A 19,327-nucleotide genomic window follows, 5' to 3' on the forward strand; every position below is an offset into this window, starting at 1 on the left:
CCCCGCACATACTGATACACTCACACACACACGCACGCACATTTACCTGACAAGTAACACCAAAGCAGAAGGCAAGGAGAAGAAAGAATTTTTGCTTGGGAAGAAAAGCAAACAAACATCCCACATCTGTATCAGTGTTCAAGGATAAAAGAGGGATGAGTGGAAGCTGAAGAAAAAAAAACAAAAGCACACACAGACGCATTTTAGACATAATGAAAATGGAGATGAGAAATACTTCCTGAGTTTGGAAAACCCAGAGCTGTTACAAAGTGATGATAGAAAATGACTCCAAGAAGGTTTAAGATGATCAATAAACAGCAACTCCATTTAAATTCACAAGTAAACTTTAGTTATTTATTATCCTGTTATCCTATCCGTTTCTCTTTCAATTTTCCCCATTGTTCTTCCATCAGAGGGGAATCTGAGAAATGTGGACAAAACATCTTTCACCAGCTGTTAATACAGTTTCTGCTGCGCCATGATAAAGTCACGGTATGTTGCCCTGTTCTACCGAACCAGCATAAATACACACACACACACACACACTCACGCCTTCAGCAAATATGGACCTCAATCATGCGGGATGAAAAATGATCACTCACTTGCAAATATTTTGTGGCATACATATTAAGTCGCAAGTCTCCAAGTCTGTATGTGAATTTAGAACTTTGGTAAATCATTAACGTTTTGGCCCTTAGGCCTTTCTCAACACAAGCATTCTTGAGGCCAGATTTAATAAGATCAGTGCGAACACATCAAGTCACACAAATGTGTTTCAACACATCTAACATTCCAGCTCCTTCTAAGTTAATTCTTAAAAATGTATTGGTCTCGATCATCTCTGACACCGGGGTGTGTTTGGTGGAAGGGCAAGGAACAGGTATGGCTTGACATAACAACTGACATCACTGCTAAAATGTCTACTCCATGATCTCAGTATGTTTGTAGAGTGGATTCAACCAAAGGTAACTCGGATCCAGCAACCTTTTAGCTGACCTGTCCACTAATAGTCCGTTTTGTCCCCCTAAAACTCTGATAAGGTCAAATGATTGTATTCAGAAGTCAGCCAATTTGTACATAAAATCCATCACTGTGTGAAGAGATAAGGGGGGTGGTCTGACCAGAGTAAAATCTAACTTCTTAGATTGCTATGGGTGACAGAAAACTAAAATTACATTACATACAATTTAATTTTCACTTCACAATAATGCTTGCTTCTCCAATGGTCTATTTCATAAAATCTGCTAAGCACATACAGAAACCAACACAGATGGTCATCATACACAAAAACATATGATGTGCTATCCTAGTTATTACTAAAGCAAACAGAACAGAATGCCTGTTGTGAAACACAACACTTCAAGGAGCACATGTTTTTGAAATACACTATGTAGAAAAATAACTATGTACATATCTTATTAGAAGGTAAAATGAAAAAAAAAAACATTACATTGTCATTCACTGGCCCACACTTCAGTCCATTTGGTCTGCTCTGCATAAGGTTCTGCTAAGCTATTGTTTTTAGAGCTGGTAAACACATGTTGCCTTTTTAAACTAGGAAAACGTTAAAGCTAGCCAGTAATGAATGCAATGATTTATGTTCTGTGCTTTCTTCAGGTCTTGATGTATTTGGTTGGGGAAGATTATAAGCATGGACAATACATATTAAAAATATTGTTTTTTCATCAAGCAGTAAATGTTTGAAGTTTAATTTCTAAAATAAGTTTTATTTTTTCATACAGCCTCAGAGACATTCAATAGAGTATGCACACATGGAATTCACTGAGCAAAAACACCTTGCCTGGTCATGACTTAATATGCAGCTTACAGTGTTACTTTTTGAAAATGAAATTAAAAAATGAGCATGTAAAGTTTTCTTTCCACTGAACATTAAGCATTATTTTGATCCACCCTAAATTCACCTGTTGCTGGATATTTATTCAATAGCTGCTCTACATAGCCGTCATTCATGGTGCCAAAATAAGAGAGGGGAGGAGGATACAGACTGGAAAAATGTGACAGAGAAACAAGAGGTCTGAAAAATTTTAAATGAGTCCCCGAAGGAAAGACAGATTGCATCCATTCTGGTATGCCATCTTTACGATCTGTCTGTGAACAAGCCAGTCAAATTGAAATCAGGTGCGTTGTGATGCCAAAAGAGCCTGTGTCCCCATTAGACCTAAAGGATTTCACATAAACAAATTACACAAATACTTTCACACAATAACCTGTGGAGTGAGCTTTCTGTAACTTTGTAGTGAGTGAGATTTTGTTTATGTGTGTCATAAAGTTTATATTTTCTAAGTTCCCAAACCTTCATGTGGGAACAACAGCAGACTGCAGAACTCTCACCTGTGCCATGCTGCCTGTTCTTGTGGTCTACTATTTTCCAATTTAAAAAAAATGCATGCATGATGAAAAAAATAGATATTAACACTTGCTAATATCAAATTTACAAATTAATCAAACAACCTACATTTTATTTTTGTCTTTTATTGATATCCTTAATCCTTAATATGCCCTGCGACAGACTGGCGACCTGTCCAGGGTGTACCCCGCCTCCCGCCTGGAACGTAGCTGGAGATAGGCACCAGCAACCCTCCCGACCCCATTAGGGACAAGGGTGCACAGAAAATGGATGGATGGATGGATAATCCTTAATATTGTCGTCTTCAATATATTACTGCATAAGGATGTAACTGTGCTTAAAAGTCTCAGTTTGGTACATTTTAATCAAGGGGAAAAAAAGAGTGTATGTGTTTTCAGCTTTATCCAACTGTGAAAATTACACTTGCATTTTTTTGCCAGTAATCTGATTTTATCAGTATGTTCTAACATCAAAAAGTGGCGAGTATACAAGTGGAAGGAGGTCCTAGAGCAAACAACCAATCAGAGTCAGGAGAAGGGTCTCACGACCTTGCTTACGCACTGCTCAATCTGCTAATGATGGAGAAACATCTTACCATTACAGAAAAAAAGTGTTTATCCCCAACATTGCTGACCATGCTTACTAGTCTGCACATTTATGACAGGCTCTGTTGTAGGTAAAAAGCTGCAGCCCAGTAGCACGTACACCCAGATGATTGACAGTTGTAAGACCCTCCTCCTGTCTCTGATTGCTCATTTGTGACAATGGTGTATTTCTGCCGATGTTTCATGTTGTAACTTAGTTTTGACAATAAGTAAAAAACATATTGCTTATAAAAGTTACATCCTGAAGGTTTAAATACAAATTCTACTCGAAGATCGTCACATTATCTGGTCTATAGAACCAGGAGGCTGATTCTTTTACTAAGTTCATATCCTTCCTTCAAGCAGCTTCAATGTATAAGCAGGATGAGGTCAAGATTAGAAGCAAAGAGTAATCCAAATAAGTGAGAGAAAGAAATGTATCTTATTTTTGCTCTAATGCCCATAGTTCTTTATTCTGAATCACAAAACTCAGAAAGAATATGTATTTTTACTAAATGATTGCATCTGAGTCTTACAACAAATATTTTGGGGCACAGATCGACAGCAAACTAAAGCAAAGCTTAGATGAAACATGGTCACAAAACATTTGAGTTGTTTCCTCTTGCAGCTGATTGAGCAGCTACACAAAGAACTGTGATTGACCTCTCATGTAAAGAGAGCCTGTTTGTGCCTTTGTGTGTTTCCAGTATGTGTCATGTGTGCAAAACAAACATTTGGCTGTCTGGCAGTGAGCAAAAGTAAAGAGCAAATAAAATGTCAGTGCGAGTTTGTGCAATGCTAGCTGCTGAGCTACTGCTCAAACCTCTGCCAATGTCATTTTAAGCCCAGCTACATAGATAAAACATTTGGTCAACATTAGTTGTCTGTTGATTTGCTATGTAAATAGATTTGACTTTCTGTTGAATAGTCATAGTTTCTCAATCTACAAATAGCAAGCACCACCTTTGCAGAAAAAGATGATATACTGAAATCATAACAAACATCATTTGAAAGTTGTTGTCAAACATACACCTGAGTGACCAAAGTGGATTTCTAACCCTGACACCTAAAATGATGGTGCAGCAAGCTGTGATGATTTTCTGAGATCAGCTTTAGGAAGACCACCCAGTAGCAGAGCTTATCCTATAGCTGCAGGGTTAAAGACTTGCTGCACATAAACTGTGACAGCCTAGTTTACTCTTGGATAGGATATTAGAGTAGAGCAATGGTACAATGGCACCTATTGATAACTAGTGTTATATTTTATCCAGCTCCACTCTGCTGTTAAGAATGATCATGAAAGTCTCCTTCGTTCAGTTAGCTCTTTTTTTGTTTTGTCAGCCAGCTGGTGTGTGCTTCAAGTATAACTTGGCTCATGTTACAGGACAGGTTTGAAAACCGCCAATATTTTATGTTGTTTCATTTTGATAATAGAAAGTGACATTCAAATCATATGTAGTAATGTTATCTCTAAAGTTAAACAAACTGTAGTCTTTCAGAAAGAGCGGTCTGTCTTCAACTAAATAGTCAGAATGAAACCCTGAAACATGGAAAAACATCACAGCAAGGCTAAAAGTAGAGCATTTTGATAAATAAATACAAATGGTAAATATGCACATTTTCTCATAGTTTTAAACATTGTATGTAGTGTTGCATTTAGCACTTTTGCATTCCGGTTTTCTGCAGCTGCTCCAGAGATACCATGTGTCTTTTGGTTGCTACTCTGATTAAAGCTCTTCTTGCTCATCCTACAAGTTTAGGTGGATGACCATGTGTGTGTAGCTTCGCAAGTCTTGCCTTGCGGCCTTTTGAAGAAGGATTTAAGACTGAGATGCACAAGTTGAACAAATGTTTTATAACTTAACTCTACTTAACTACTTTGGCCTTGAACCTGTCTTGCTGGGTTTTAATGATGTGGTTTGTTAGCTGATTTTCTCCAAAAAACCTCTAAAACCTTCACAGAAAGGTTGTGATTAAATTGCACATATCCACTCAACATAGTATTAAAGTAACCTCTACAGGCAGTTGGTTGCACTGGATTTTATTTTTGGTTTTCAGAGTAAAGGGTGCTGAAAACAAATTCATGCTACACTTTTTAACAGTTAACGTATTTAAAATTTCCCAAGAACACTATGGGCATCTGTGTCTGCAATGAGTATGGCTCATTTGGCAGAAACACAGAGCAATGCACTGCTGGTTCTGTTTTAGTCAGTCAACTACACTCACATCAAACACACACTGCCAGAGGCACTATTGGAGATTTAGTGAAGAAGCAAGAGAAGAAAAGGTGAGAGTAAACTGGAAAGCAATGACAATTAAAGTAAATTAAAGTGAATTAAAGTAAAAGGCCAATCAATGCCAATCAAAAAACTTTCCAGTCAGAATCTTCTATAAAACCTACAGTTACATTTTTGGAGGTTTGCATAAACTTACATATTGTATTTGTACAATATGTATGTGTGTATGTATGTAAACATACATACATGCACACAATGATCCAGGTGAATATCATAATCTTTACTGATGTTTGGAGTTTGTCTTTCTTTGGCACCACTAAAACCTATGGTGTTCATCTAGCCCCAGGACTAAAGCAGGTGAGTTAGTGGGAAGGTCGGAAAAATGCCATGACTGATGCTGACATCAGTTTTGTGACTGGTCTCATTTGTGGTAAGAATGTCTCTGTTTAAAATGGGGGAGTAAATATAAGTTGAACTGATGCAGACATGTATGCCAGTTTGATTGAATGCATGATTGTGTTTGGTGAGGAGATGCAGTACCTGGTCATGAGAGTGAAAGATAGGATGGTAACACATTAAACAAGAGGTGTGAAGGGTTTTTGTGTGTGTAGAAGTGTCCGAAAAACAATAATACTTTCCAACATATGTGCTAGTATGAGGGAGACAAGGTTGCCTGAGAGAGTGTGGTTGCATAGATTCCCTTTTGGCAGGAGTGGTGTAAGCTGAGGAGGGGCTTACACCAGCTTTAATCCTGTTCTGAATGTCATCTTACAAGCATGGCTTTTCCACAGGCCCAGATAAGAGAAATCAAGAAAAAGAAAAAAGAGATTACTGTTGCACCCCTTTGTCACTCTGCTCCTTTGCATTGTTAATATAGTTAAATATGTGGCTTTTCTGGACAAAAAGCCACATATTTAAAGCATCCCAACCTGCCAGCTTACACTCAAGTCATTTACAGTTTGATGTGCTGGACAAACCAACAAACAACAGTGCTAATCTGCTTGTCTGAGCTGATCTGGTGACGGACAGCATGGCCACTCTGGCATCCAATTCTAAGGTTTCTAAGGTTTGGAAAACAAAACCTGACTCAAAACTCCCTACTTACCCAAACAAGCTAAGATTAGCTGGACTAAGTTTCACTCGGGACTTTAGAGGTTATACATTTTTGGGCGCTTAAAGGAGAAGTTTATTCTATAACCTTTAGACTGAGATCCTTTTTACTACGCATGTGATATGGGCACTCTACAGCACCATGCCCAGGATTGTAGAAATTTTGGCATGTTATCGTCCTCTGAATGAGACTATGCTCAAAGCCTCTAAGGTCTAAATCTAAAAGGTGGAATCAGATAAATATATATATCTGTTGCTTTAATGTAATATTAAAAATTGTCCAAGAAATTGAACTTTTGGGGTTTTTATTAACTATAAGCCCTAATCATCAACACACTTGAAAAGATAGGTTTGTGTATTAAATTCTATACGAGTTTCTTCTCTGAATAGAATACAATTGAAGATAATTTCACTTTTTCATGCATTTCTTATTTATTCGGGATACGTGTGCTGCAAGTTAATTTATCAGTATGGAATTATTTTCGTTATTTCTTTATATGTCAACACTAAACCTTCCTTTTTGTAAGCTTCCAAACCACCTTTGAAGGCTTTTTTGGACAGTATTACAAAAAAAGAACTTCAGTCCACTGTTATGTGAGGCCTAAACGATCTCAGACATAATGTCAAATGCAGTCCAATGACTGCTAATATTATTAATTTAGTAGGATGAGGCACCTCTCTAGTGATTCTACACTGGGATGCCTTTCAGTAAGAGGAAACAAATACAATTCCTGTTAGTTTTCCTTTTCGGTTCTACAAGGGTTTCTGATAGCAGTTCTGGCTTTTCTATAATAGGGAAGGAAAATTGTGAGATTCCTTCTGCTATTACCTATTAAAATATATTTGGTGTTAGTTCACCACCACAGTGTTTCCCAAGATGTCAATCTTGATCATAAATGTTTGTTTTATATTAGCCGGTCGAAGAACATGTGTGGGAACCTGTGCAGCAGTGCTTGAAGTTAGGTATCAAATGGGCAGAGCAGCATATTGCAGGATAACATAATTTTTTGTGAGTGGTCACATTGTAAAACTTGAGTTCTCTAGTCAAAAGGAAACCCATCACTCACATTCCAACGTATTTTTTTTCTACTTTTGAATATCTACCTCAAAGCAGCAGGCCTGTCTCGGATTGGCAGCCTAGGGGTGGGTCTGTATGTGAAAAGCACAGGTTAGGGAGCACGAAAGGCCTTAACTGAGACTTCAGAATTTTGCACTTGGTGTCTGTGAAGCAGAAGAAGGGCAAGGAGAGCACAGGAAGTCTGAAGAAAATTACAGCTTTAAAATGAAAAGACTGTGATTCACTTTTCTCTGTCTCCAAATCCTAATACCTCACTCTATCAGCATGGCTTTGTGGAGGTTCAGACTTTTCCTTTAGAAGGTAATCCAGCTTGAACAAGGAATCTGACCTCCAGATTGTCCCACTGAGAGTTCCCAAAGAGCAATTATTTTGCTCTCCATTTCATACACAGGCACACACATGCAGAAATGCATGGAGACACTTAAAATGCCTCCCCAGGTGCAGGTTTCTCCTGAGGGAAAGGCTTTTGTGTGCTGCCATAAGCACAGAAAACACCCTTTTAATCCTGCCAGAATCTATCTATCCCTTTCTCTCTTTCTTGATCTTTCAATTACCCACACATAGAACATTCACCCACACATCAAGCTGCACGCAGAGTTATCTTGAGGCATTTATTGATACATTTGTTTCTCAATTTGTCTTAAGCATTACAACATATCCTTTAGCAATCAGAATTGAAGAAATTATAAAGAAACGTGACATAACATAAAGCAAAGGAGAAAAGAAGAGGGGAAAAATAACAGTCTGAAGTGAACTGATTTATGACTCTGGTCTGGCTTACACTGAGAACATTAGGAAAGAGAAGTTTACACACACAGACTGAATTGCACCTGGCATGTTCAGACAGAAAGAAAACGATAAGACCGTTCAGTAAAAGGATTCTAACTCAAAGGCATGCCACAACTTTTGAGAGTTTAATAATATTGTAAAAACACATTATGAATTATTTTGCCAATTCAATCATTGTACACATTTTGTATAATAAACAACATAAAGCTAAGAGAATAATTCTGGAATTATTCTTGATATCAATCTGGTAAAAATGCAAAAATGACAAAATTTTGTAAAAGGTTCTCACCACCTTGTAAAACATGATAGTACATCCATATACTATTTAGCTGATGCATAATTTACAATCTTTTAATGTTTAGAGTACTTAATCTTCTAATACCATTTTTATGCAGATAGCTTACACAGTGACAGTTAATAAAATGCAAACTACAATTAAGTCATGGCTGATAACTAATATATAATAAAGTCAAAAGGAAAGTGTTTTATTTGTAACGTTTATACAGACAGCAAATACTGAATGTTTGATGTATGTATTTTTAATATGAAAGGCTGAAATCAAATTTCTTCGAACTGAAATGGATCCAATTAGATTTTCATATCTATTTTTGCAAGCTAATGCTGAGCACACAACCTATGAAGGCCTTAAGTCTTCAACGTGGCTGTCATACTTATCTTGCAGTGAGAGGTTGAGCAGCTTAACCCTTTCCACTGCCTACATCTCCCAAAATGCTGTGCAGTTCTAGATTGGAATAGTAACTATCGATAGTGATCACGTGTCTACCATCATATGTATTGTTGTTGATTTATTGTCCAGCCCTAGTGAAATGTAAAATGACAAAGTTATTGCAGGCCTTATTTAATGAATTAGAAAGGCCATTTCAGTGAAACTTGTAATATTAAAATAACCTTTTGAAAACAAAGTTTAAGCAGGTATTAATACTTTTTATTAATACCATATTTTTGTACTAAAATTGCTTTTTTAATTTGTGTTTTTCTCAGCTGTAAGAGAAAAATATTAACATAATTAACAGACAAAAGAATTATGGTGATTTCCATATATCAGTGTCAAACAGAGAACTGAGGTATTGAAATAATTAAGCTTTTCAGTTACAATAAAATGTATTCAACATAACTGTGTGTGCACAGTCCAGTTGTTACATGCTTCTGTGTATTCTTGTCTTCTCTGACACTTTTAACTGTTTTTCTCTGCATATGTAGGTAGTGCTGAAATAACAGAACAGACACAAACATTTTTCTGAGTGTATTTTAGGTTTTCTGACGCATGTCAATAAAATCAAGATTTTTCGTACTTGATTTTTAGAGTATTAGATGTAAATGAGAGAAAGAGCATATACACTGGAAGGAGTGATTAGTTGAAAGGGTAAACCAAATTTTTTTATTGCTATTTGATTAATAAACAATATTTTACAGTAAAATAAACTATTTGGGCACACTTCCAATTTCCTCTCAATGTCTACCTATGTAACGCATCAGTTAAGCAGTGAAATATACTGGGATCTTGCCAACGGAAGAGGTGGACACACACAATATGCTGCTAAGCTCTTCTGATCTCCCCTTATTTGAGTTGTGATACTTGGGTCGCCCACACAGGAATTTGAGGATTCCTTTTGATTAGTTAAGCAGCACGCACATGCAAATTCTCAATGCATGGATAGGGAACTGATGAGCACGGATTCACTTGCCATCACAGGAACATAAAACTCAATAAAGTTCTGCTACATCTTTGTATGTTTGCCCAGCATGTGTGGCCACATTGTTGCGTGTGTGATGAGAGTGTTGTGGGAGGGGAAAATTATGCTTATGCAGACAAAATGCCTTCTGGTCCACACTTGAGGTGTTGCACTTTGCTTTCCCTGTCACAACTTCAAGAAAACCACCAAAAAGAGGAAAAGTGAGTAAACATGAATGGCTCGTAAAAGGTGTCAGTTGAATCTTGCATTTCTCATCATCTTGTCGACTTCTATGCTTCTCTGCCTTAATGCATCTCTGGATCCTGTGACTACAGCTTTCCATGCTCACAATGACAATGTGAATACCTCTTAAAAAAGCATTGCAAATTCTCTTTTGAAATCAATATGTTCTTGCCAACTTAATCAAGATGACACTATAGTTAGCAACAGAGGCCATGACTTTTTAACAATTTTTGCTATGCGGAGCACCAAATTCTCTGCACCAGAGCAAACTTCACTTTGTGTTGCCTCTGGTGTCCTCAGCATTTTACCATTGATGATTTATTTTGGCTGTCAGTTTATAAAACTGATAAAGACATTTGTCAGTATGCACTGAGATAGATCTGACACACCGTATGCTCAAGGGTCACTACTCAGGTGTTGCGGAGTTAATGATTTTTCTCCACTCATGTTCAACTGGTGGAACAACCTTTGACTTCATGGACTGATGACGCTGACAGCCGGCTGAAGAACAGCCCGGATCAGACGCCTCTTCTGACCTTGAAGTCACGGTTCACCAATTACCAAAGACACATGGCACAGGGCAGCTTTATGCAAGACCAGACGTACAATAGAAAATTACAAAGAAACTGCACATACTTTGTGGTTCGATAGAGGTAGTGGACTGAACAAGCTAAATTTTTGCCTTGTGAAGTGCATTTAGGTAACTTATGTTGTGAACTGCTGCTATATAAATAAACTGAACTGAAATTTGAATACATGGCCCGGCTATGACTTTTACAGTTTTAAATTTAGCTAAATGTCTGAGGAGGAACTCAAGATCCCACACTTGTTGATGTGTGACGACCCCAAGAGGGATGCTGACCTCAACATGTTGAACTATTGGTATTTAGTAGTTGAAAAACTATTTCTAAAATAATGAATGAGATAGAACTTCTATTGGCATTTCATGGCGAACTGTTTTCAACAAGACCATGTTACTTGTTCAAATCCAAAAGACAGCCCTAAAACATTTTTTTGGAAAACATTGTGTGGCCAAACTAAGATTTAAAAAATATATAAATTTAGGCTTGTTTTAATCTGAGTAACATTTAACACTCTCCTGTGGAATGCCTGTCCATCTACACACTCTATTATATAATATAATATTTCTGTCCCAGATTCTTTTAGCCTTACAAAGTATAAATTCATTTATGGTGGACTAAAAGCGCAATGTTTCCACAAATGCTATTCAGTCGACTTTACTCCTTTGGCCCCATGCTCTCATTCATATTTACCTCCATCCCCCCTTCTTCTGTGCTGCGTCTCTAAAAGGACATTCTTATTTCATTAGTGAGGGAGTCCAGTAGGCTAGAAGGTAAACAAAACCTCTGTAATCAAAAACAGAACATACAAAACCTAAATGAGCCAATAAGAGTTGAGGTTCTATAAAAAGAGAGGCATGAATACACAATCTGTAACTCACACTTTAAAAGTTAATAAGGAAATCACATTGTTGAAGTGGAACTCAATGTTGCCATTAAGAAATAGAAGTCAAATCTATCAGGCACATTGATTCTTAGCTATTTGTCTATCTGTGCTGTCATCTCTGTTTGCTCATATTAGGGAGGGCTCACTCAGGGACAGGATATGGGGATTAGGTACAGCCTTATGTGCTGTAGCTACATACCTCTGAATGGCTCCCATCTGTTCTGCTATAAAGGATAGCTCTACAGTCTAGCAGCACTCGTGCTGCGTGCTGCCAGAATAACAGAATCGGATAGATGAGCAGCACTGATACTGCTAGCCACAATACCACTCTCCACTAAAGGGCTAATGTGCCAGGCTTATTCTATTAGAAAGGGATAAAAAGTTCTAATATAAACACACATACACAACTGACTGAATGCATATCCCCAGTTGATATCTGATCAAGGTTACTGAACCAGTAGGCTGACCAGAGGTCCAGGCTTACCTTATGGGATATGAGTTAGCGCTGAGAAAGTCTAAGAAAGGTGGAAAGGAGAGGAGTGATGGAAAAATGTGAAGAGATGGAAACTGAGGGAGAGAGGGGGCAGTGTGGTCTGTTTCATTACAGTGAATCTTGACACTGCTGCATTCTCAACACACATGGACTGGATTATGTAGACTGCTCCAACCCAGGATAGCTCACCAACACTTTCTTAAACACAGGCTGCCTTACAAATATATGGACAAACATCACAGATAAGTACAAAACTGTAATGGAGGAAGATGAACTATTTGCTTGCACACATTATAAAACTTAATCCTAAAAGTAAAATGTTCGGGGGAAGTGCAACAATGAGGTTAGAGACACGCTCAGCTTGTGATGGTCCACCTGTGGATTACTGGGGGAGTAGAAAAAGATGAACTGGAAACTATGAGTGTACCATGATGCTTGATTTTCGTTCAGGTTCCAACAAGAACCCTTCCAATTTTCAGACCCTTTCAATCTTCCCTTGCTCTTGCCCACACATATACATTTATATAGCCATGTTTGAATGTCTTTAAGTAGTTTCTTCATGTCTTATTAACTTAAACATATATACATTAGCTCAAAAAAAGCCCTGTGCCCCCATGCTCATTTTTTGCATGCCCTCATTTAAAGGCATTCTGAGCCAATGGGGGGCTTCGATATAAACCCCCAAAACCGGAATTATAATTTATGACTCAGCATTCTTGATTTTATGCATTTTTAGCTTGCAGTCTTAAAAAGAAAAAAATCCTCAGAACTTTTCTGTGTTGTACTGCAATTAACTACCCCACACACTGGCACACAAAGAGGTGGGGTAGTGCGGTAAAATTTTATTATGACTGAAAAAGCTGAGTGCAAAAAGACAGACTGGACCATCTCTGGTTTTTCTCATTGTGTCATTTTTATCACCTATGGGCTTTGGTGTGTTCGCTTTAGGCGGCAGGGGTGCATATAGGTCTAACCACGCAGTTACCTATATGGCCACAAAGTGCATGTACCACATGGCTGCACAACCAGCATTTGAGTACTTTACAAAAAGGACCCATAAACCTCAAAATAAACCAATTCTTTTAAGTCAACCAAAATTCACAAGCAGTGGAAACTGAGTTGGGTTCTGTTACACTTTCCTCTGTCCGTCAAGGGTAATGCAGCGGATAGGGTGGTTCCATCAGTGTTTCCTGCTAATGGTAACTCAAGCCCCTTGAAATGTTGTGCAGAGCATTAAGGGTCTAACAGTACATTCAGCAGCCAGTAGGAGATGAGATAATATTTTTGGGTTCATAAGAACAAAATAGCACAAGACAGCATTATGTTAGGGAAAATGGAGTTCCCCCATTTTTCTGAAATAGTGTAAAGTTTTCATAAATTCTATTTTAAATAATCAGTAAACACTGTAAAATTATTTTAATCCACCTTTGACCAATCCATATGCTACAGATCTTATCATACTGTGTGTCGTCGGCCAGTTTTACAGCCAATCTTTTTTACTTTAGTCCACTTTGTTAACATATCAGGACAATTCAAAGCTATCTTTTTTCTCACTTCAAAATAAAATAAGATTCTCAAACACAATAAGGTGCAGGATATCAAGCTTAAAACATGTATCTGAAATCTAGAGTATGCAACTTTTATAAGGAATATGTTTTTTACACATTTGTTATAATTGTCACCATGTTGTGACAGTTTGCTATGAGACAGATAATTTGTCAAAAGTTTGATCTCCTCCTCCTCCCTGAGCTACATTTCCAGACCAAAGGAAAAGCAGCGCCACACAAGATTGTGATTGACAGCATTAAAACCCACCTCCAGGCTGATTGGTTGATTCTAGGTGGGAGAAGACAGAGGAGGAGCTCAGTTTTTCCACAGATTATATGTCGCAGACCAAATTGTCACCACATAGTGACAGTTTCAACAAATATGTAAAAACAATTTTTTTAAATAAGGTTACATACTTCAGCTTTAATATCCAGAAATAAAAGCTACATTTACAATCGATAGAAGATCTATCAAAAACTTACAGACACCAAAGAGATGCAGGTTCCTATGGATAGTATTCATCAAGCCCAAATACCCTCTTCGTCATCCTGTGAGAAAACACAGAAAACACAATTTGTGATGTATAAATTATGGCATGTAATTGCTCTTACATGTGGCTATAATCCTTTATAATCCTTAATAATCTTTAGTGTCAACACACCTGTTTTCTGTTTATAATAGAAGTTAGACTTGGTGATTATGTATTCACAAGCTGAAACTTATTTTATATTTCAGTTCTCTTGAGCTCATGTGATCTTTAATCATAATAATAATGGTCATGCTCTCTTTCAAATATGTTATGATATCACAAAGTTTTTTTTCTCGGCACAGTTGTTAAAAACCAATGGCATGTTGGAGGTTTCCTTGTGCTGGAACTGTCCAGACAAGAGCTCTGCTAACAAGAAGGCAAATTCACTTAGACAGTAACATTATAATGATTAGCATGAACTGGAAGCTCTCCACAGTCAAGTCCTTACATGCAAAAAGCTAAAGTAGGTCTAGATAAAGCAAAGTATCTGCTAATATGACACTGGAGCTAAAAACAAGCCGAGCATTGGCTGCAGTTTATATGGTGGTACTCACTGAACTGAATGGTTCTGACAAGCTCAGTAAACTTAATGGGCTACAATGAAGCTAAGCTACAGTTGTAACATTGGCTTTGCAGTGCAACATGCTAGAACCTAAATGCCAACATGAAGTTAATAGCTTTGACAAGCTTGGTAAACAGAAACATACCCTCCTCAACATTTTCTGGTGCCAGGAGAGCAGGCAGTCTGTTTTAGCAGCTCTACACTAATTCTGAGTCTTCTTGTTTTTAGAGTTTATTTTGGATGTGTTGTGTGTTTCTATATCCTCCTACTTTTTTATACATGCAATGGGGCAAACTTTTGTGTGAACAACTTTTTAAAATGTTTTCGCGAATATTCTATTCGGAGACAGTATGAGTGATCACGCTTCTGATCACTGTGGAGCCTCTGGCAAAATAACCTTATGTCCAATGCGAGCTGGGAAGGAAGAGGGCAGGAATGAACAGTAGCAACTGGAGTAGATTGTACAGATTCATCAATCCGTCCATCATCATGGGAACCATGAGGTCTCTTTCCAACAGAGTGGGTAAGCTGGCGGCTCTACATGCCATCAAAGGAGCCACTGGAAACCTAGCCTCATCTGGTTGACTGAGATGTGGCTAATCACACAATTTCCAGACTCACAGATAAACATGGGCAGCTTTCATGTACTCTGGGTGTTCAGAATGAAGAAGAGAGAAAAAGAAAAATAGGTATGGAAAAATCATCTACAAAAAGAAGAAGGAGAATCAGCTGCAGCACAGCAACAAGAGTGGGGTTTGGAAGAGCCTGAAGATCATTCCGAACCACAAACGAAGCCCCCAGACTGCAAGAGACTAAAGCTGCTCCTCCATTGTCAGGTCTCACTCTGACCGGTTAATGTCTGGTCTGGTTCTACCCCAGTTCGCAGCATCTCCAATACGTCTGTTCCTCACTATTGTGGAATATTAGTAGGAACGTGGGCGAGCCATGAGTATGCAGGAACTGTGGTCAACTCTCCAACAATGTTTGCAGTGAACCTAAGCAATGTTTAGGTTGTGGTTTTGATGGACTCAACTAACCCAGATATTTTCATCTTTGGAGTTTGCAGTGACGACACAAATCATGGGCAAATCAACGGATGCTGCCTGCTGTCAGTCAAATTGTTTACACACAATACACACCTTGGTTACCCCTCAAGTGGATACGAAAAATAAATACTAATAGAAATGAGTTAACCCAGTGGATGAACCCAATGCTGTCGTTTGTCACTCCCCCGTGTGTCGAGCCCATAACAGGCTGCTCTGAGGTAAACCTCTATGCGCGAGATGCTTTTAAGTGAAAATACATAGCTTGATTAATCTGCAATATGTAATATTAAATCACTAAAGTTTTCAGATTAATCACATGCGTTAAAGTGTTTCTGTTGACAATTATAATTATTTAACAAGATCTGCGGAAATATAAATTATAAATCTTTGTGGTTGAAAAGCTGGTTTCCAGAAAACGGGTGCCTCATTACAACTTCCCTCACTTTCAATCACCTGATGCATCAAAGTCGAAGTAAGATATTGATTCATCTTGTGAGTGAAAAGAACGCAGATGTTCACATACTTCTGTGAGTTTGAAAGTTAATAATAAAAAGAAATTAAATGAACGTCAATCAATCACAGACTCTTGCATTCTTTAAGGAATTAAGATGTGCTCTTCCAGAGGTATGAAGGGGAGAAATTATTCAACCAGTTACCTTATCCCTACCTTATTGCTGAGATATTTTAAGCATGTGAATGCATCTTACCACTAGTAAGCACAGGGGATCTCCAGTTCATGTTTGACTCTAACTTAGACAGCAGATTCAGAATTATTTATAAAGAGTACAGACACGCAACAGTTCATTTCAAACAGAACAAATGTAGGAATATAGACCCAAGTGGAAATTCCCAACTATTCATCTTAAAGCCACACACTCAGTGAGACGCATGCACAATTTCACAGTTTGGAATCCCCCCATGTACAACAATAGAGCTGTGATGAGTTTGAATTCAATTCAAATATTCATAAAAAAAAAAAAGCTTTTATGAGTTAATGGGAAGACTCAGTCTTTTGTAAAGATTGCTTTCACCTACAGGCAGTTTCATCAGGGTACACAGAACAAATAAACACTCAAGTATGCATCCCATGTGCATCCACATCAATGCCAGTGTGCACCTTTATGAACACACAACACTTGATTATGCCTAAAACAACAGTACTTTTTCAGCTGTCTGCAGACATATTAAGGGTGTCCTCGGGGCAATGTGGGTAAGATACGCAGACAGAAAGGAGGGAGCTTGTATAAGAGTTGGATGATATATAAACTAATCTCACATACAAACCCCATCAATCAAAAACAATCATTTGGCAGCTTTTTCCTTCAGGCCTCTTATCTGGCTGATATGAATAACTCTAACTTGGCAGGAAGTATTGGGGTTTGAGGGTTACAAAAAAAAAAAGAAGGGAGACAAGAAATGTTATGCTGTCAAAGAAGACCACAACTGAGTGCCGGTGGAGTTGATAAATATGAAATTGCATCAACCTTAAAGGCATGAAGATGAAGGCTCAGAGCTTATAAACTTGTGTAAACAAGCCCAGAGTTCATCTGCTCCTTTCAAGGTTTGTGTGTGTGTGTGTGTGTATGCGTGTAGTATTTGTTCTGACCTGATCCATCGGAGGTCGGTGGTTGGCATGTGGGTCCCCTCTTGGCAGACTCCGGTGATGCAAATTTGCTGTATGCATGTGGTGCAAATGATGAGGGTGATGTTGGGGGTGGATGTAGTCTTCCTCATAATTGTCTGCTATTAACTTCATTCTGCTCTGGGTCTGCAAAAAAGAAGAAATAAACAACACAATCGTTTAAATGCAAGTGTAAGACTCGCACACAAAGCCATTCATTTCCCTTACAATGCTTATTTGTTCCATGAAAATTTCTCCTGAATCTTTGAATGATTAGGCTGAGGAATTTCTGCATGGAGGGGAAAGTATGTTGAAAGCCATCAAAGATGATAAAAACTGAGCCGCTAACAACATTTGACAGGTTGTAAATTGTGCAAGTTGGAACGCCTAATGGAACTATCATAAGACTGTCATACATATTTCAAATTATGTTTTAAATTGAATGAGATAAATCCCTACAAGTACAGTTGTTGCTTTGTGTAGCCCAGGGCCACAATGAAGCAACCTTATTTTTGCATGTCACTGATTAAAATTATCCTTAAATTTGCATCAAATGCTTCTAAATGGCGACTCTGTATGTCTATTATATGAAATTGAGGAAGAAGACATGACACTAGAGTAAGATAACAGTGTGGGCTGACTAATGTTAACAATCAGCCTAACTGATAGAGAGACAGAAAAAGATTAGGTGCAGATATATTGACATTCTCAGTTTTATTGTTTTAACACTGTATAGTTTCCCTCAGTGTAGACATGATTGTGAAGTCAGTGGTGGGATTGTGTATAAAATGTAGATGACTCCAAGAAAAGGCGTGCATTTTTTGTGGCCAAACTCTTGCAGCTTTCCCAAGTTTAATGGGAGCCAGGCATTGGGAGAAACAGGCAGATAGCATGAGTCAGCTGTGAAGATATAGGTGAGATAGAGTTACAGTAGTTAGCACCCTAGGCATAACAGAGCTGTGATAAGAGGCTGGAGCGTAATGACTGAGGAAACAAGCCAGTCAGGATCACAGGAGAGGATTTGACTGGTCTTTAAGATGCTTGCAATTAGCTTAAACTTGAGAAGAGCCTCTTGGATAAGGTGAGAACACTGTCCAGGCTGTGGGAGGTGAAGAGAAACAAGTTAGGGACGGTCGGAGGAGGGTTTCAGACAAACATCAGACCAGTGGTTAGAGACGTTAAATATCAGGTTCAGGTGTCCAAATCATTATGACCTTAGGTGCTACCATTAGCAGGTGTGACTGGGTGGAGTAAAGATGTGTGTACAGATCTGTCACCTGTAATTGAAGGCAGATACCATGTAAACACACAGGTAGTGCTCAGTTGCATAATCTTCACAATGTTAAACAAGCCTCATTCTTTTAATCGGTCTTAAGCAGAGGGGGGAAATTAGTCTGGAGATGTACATAATTACCCTTTGATCAATCGCTTTGGTTGGCTTTGACCTGTTGGCAACATACAGTAAATATGTAATCTTTTCAGTGATGTGTCAATGTAACTGGTAAACCATATTAGGGTAAAGATTGCCCTGCGACAGACTGGCAACCTGTCCAGGGTGTACCCCGCCTCTTGCCCGAAACGTTCGCTGGAGATAGGCACCAAGAAAATGGATGGATGGATGGGTAAAGGTTGTGAATTCAAAAAGATGACATTAATTAAGAAGCTTACTTCTATTATCTACTAGCACCTTCCAGTGACAAAATAAAGAGGTAAAGAGATGTAAGATTTAATCTGCATTTTCCATGTTGATATGCCAATGACAGACAGTGAGAAAGTGAGACAGAGACTTAAATCAGACAACAGGAAGGTGTAAGTTGCTATTTTTAATCTTTTTTAAGCTTTCATTTTCACAAAATTATGGGTTTGGAAATATTGACATCATAATCACTTTGGAAATCTCAAAGTTAAGTTAAGTATGTATGTTTTCTATGGAACAGAAATGGAGACTATATTTGACG

The 19,327-nt window shown here is 38.1% G+C and overlaps 1 protein-coding gene across 2 annotated transcripts in view; it reads right to left on the reverse strand.

Moving 5' to 3' along the window:
- Nucleotides 1-19,327, reverse strand: part of LOC114144954 (ELKS/Rab6-interacting/CAST family member 1-like) — a 160,576-nt gene that overhangs the window by 21,304 nt on the left and 119,945 nt on the right. For both annotated transcript variants that reach the window (XM_028018226.1, XM_028018232.1), the window contains 2 exons: nt 17,355-17,516; nt 14,094-14,159 (listed from right to left, as the gene is read on the reverse strand). In XM_028018226.1, coding sequence (XP_027874027.1) covers nt 14,133-14,159; nt 17,355-17,516 — 189 coding nt within the window. In that variant the 3' untranslated portion in view covers nt 14,094-14,132. The remainder of the gene's footprint in view (nt 1-14,093; nt 14,160-17,354; nt 17,517-19,327) is intronic.

This window comes from Xiphophorus couchianus, chromosome 1, assembly GCF_001444195.1.
Source record: "Xiphophorus couchianus chromosome 1, X_couchianus-1.0, whole genome shotgun sequence".
NCBI classification, from domain to species: Eukaryota; Metazoa; Chordata; class Actinopteri; order Cyprinodontiformes; family Poeciliidae; genus Xiphophorus; species Xiphophorus couchianus.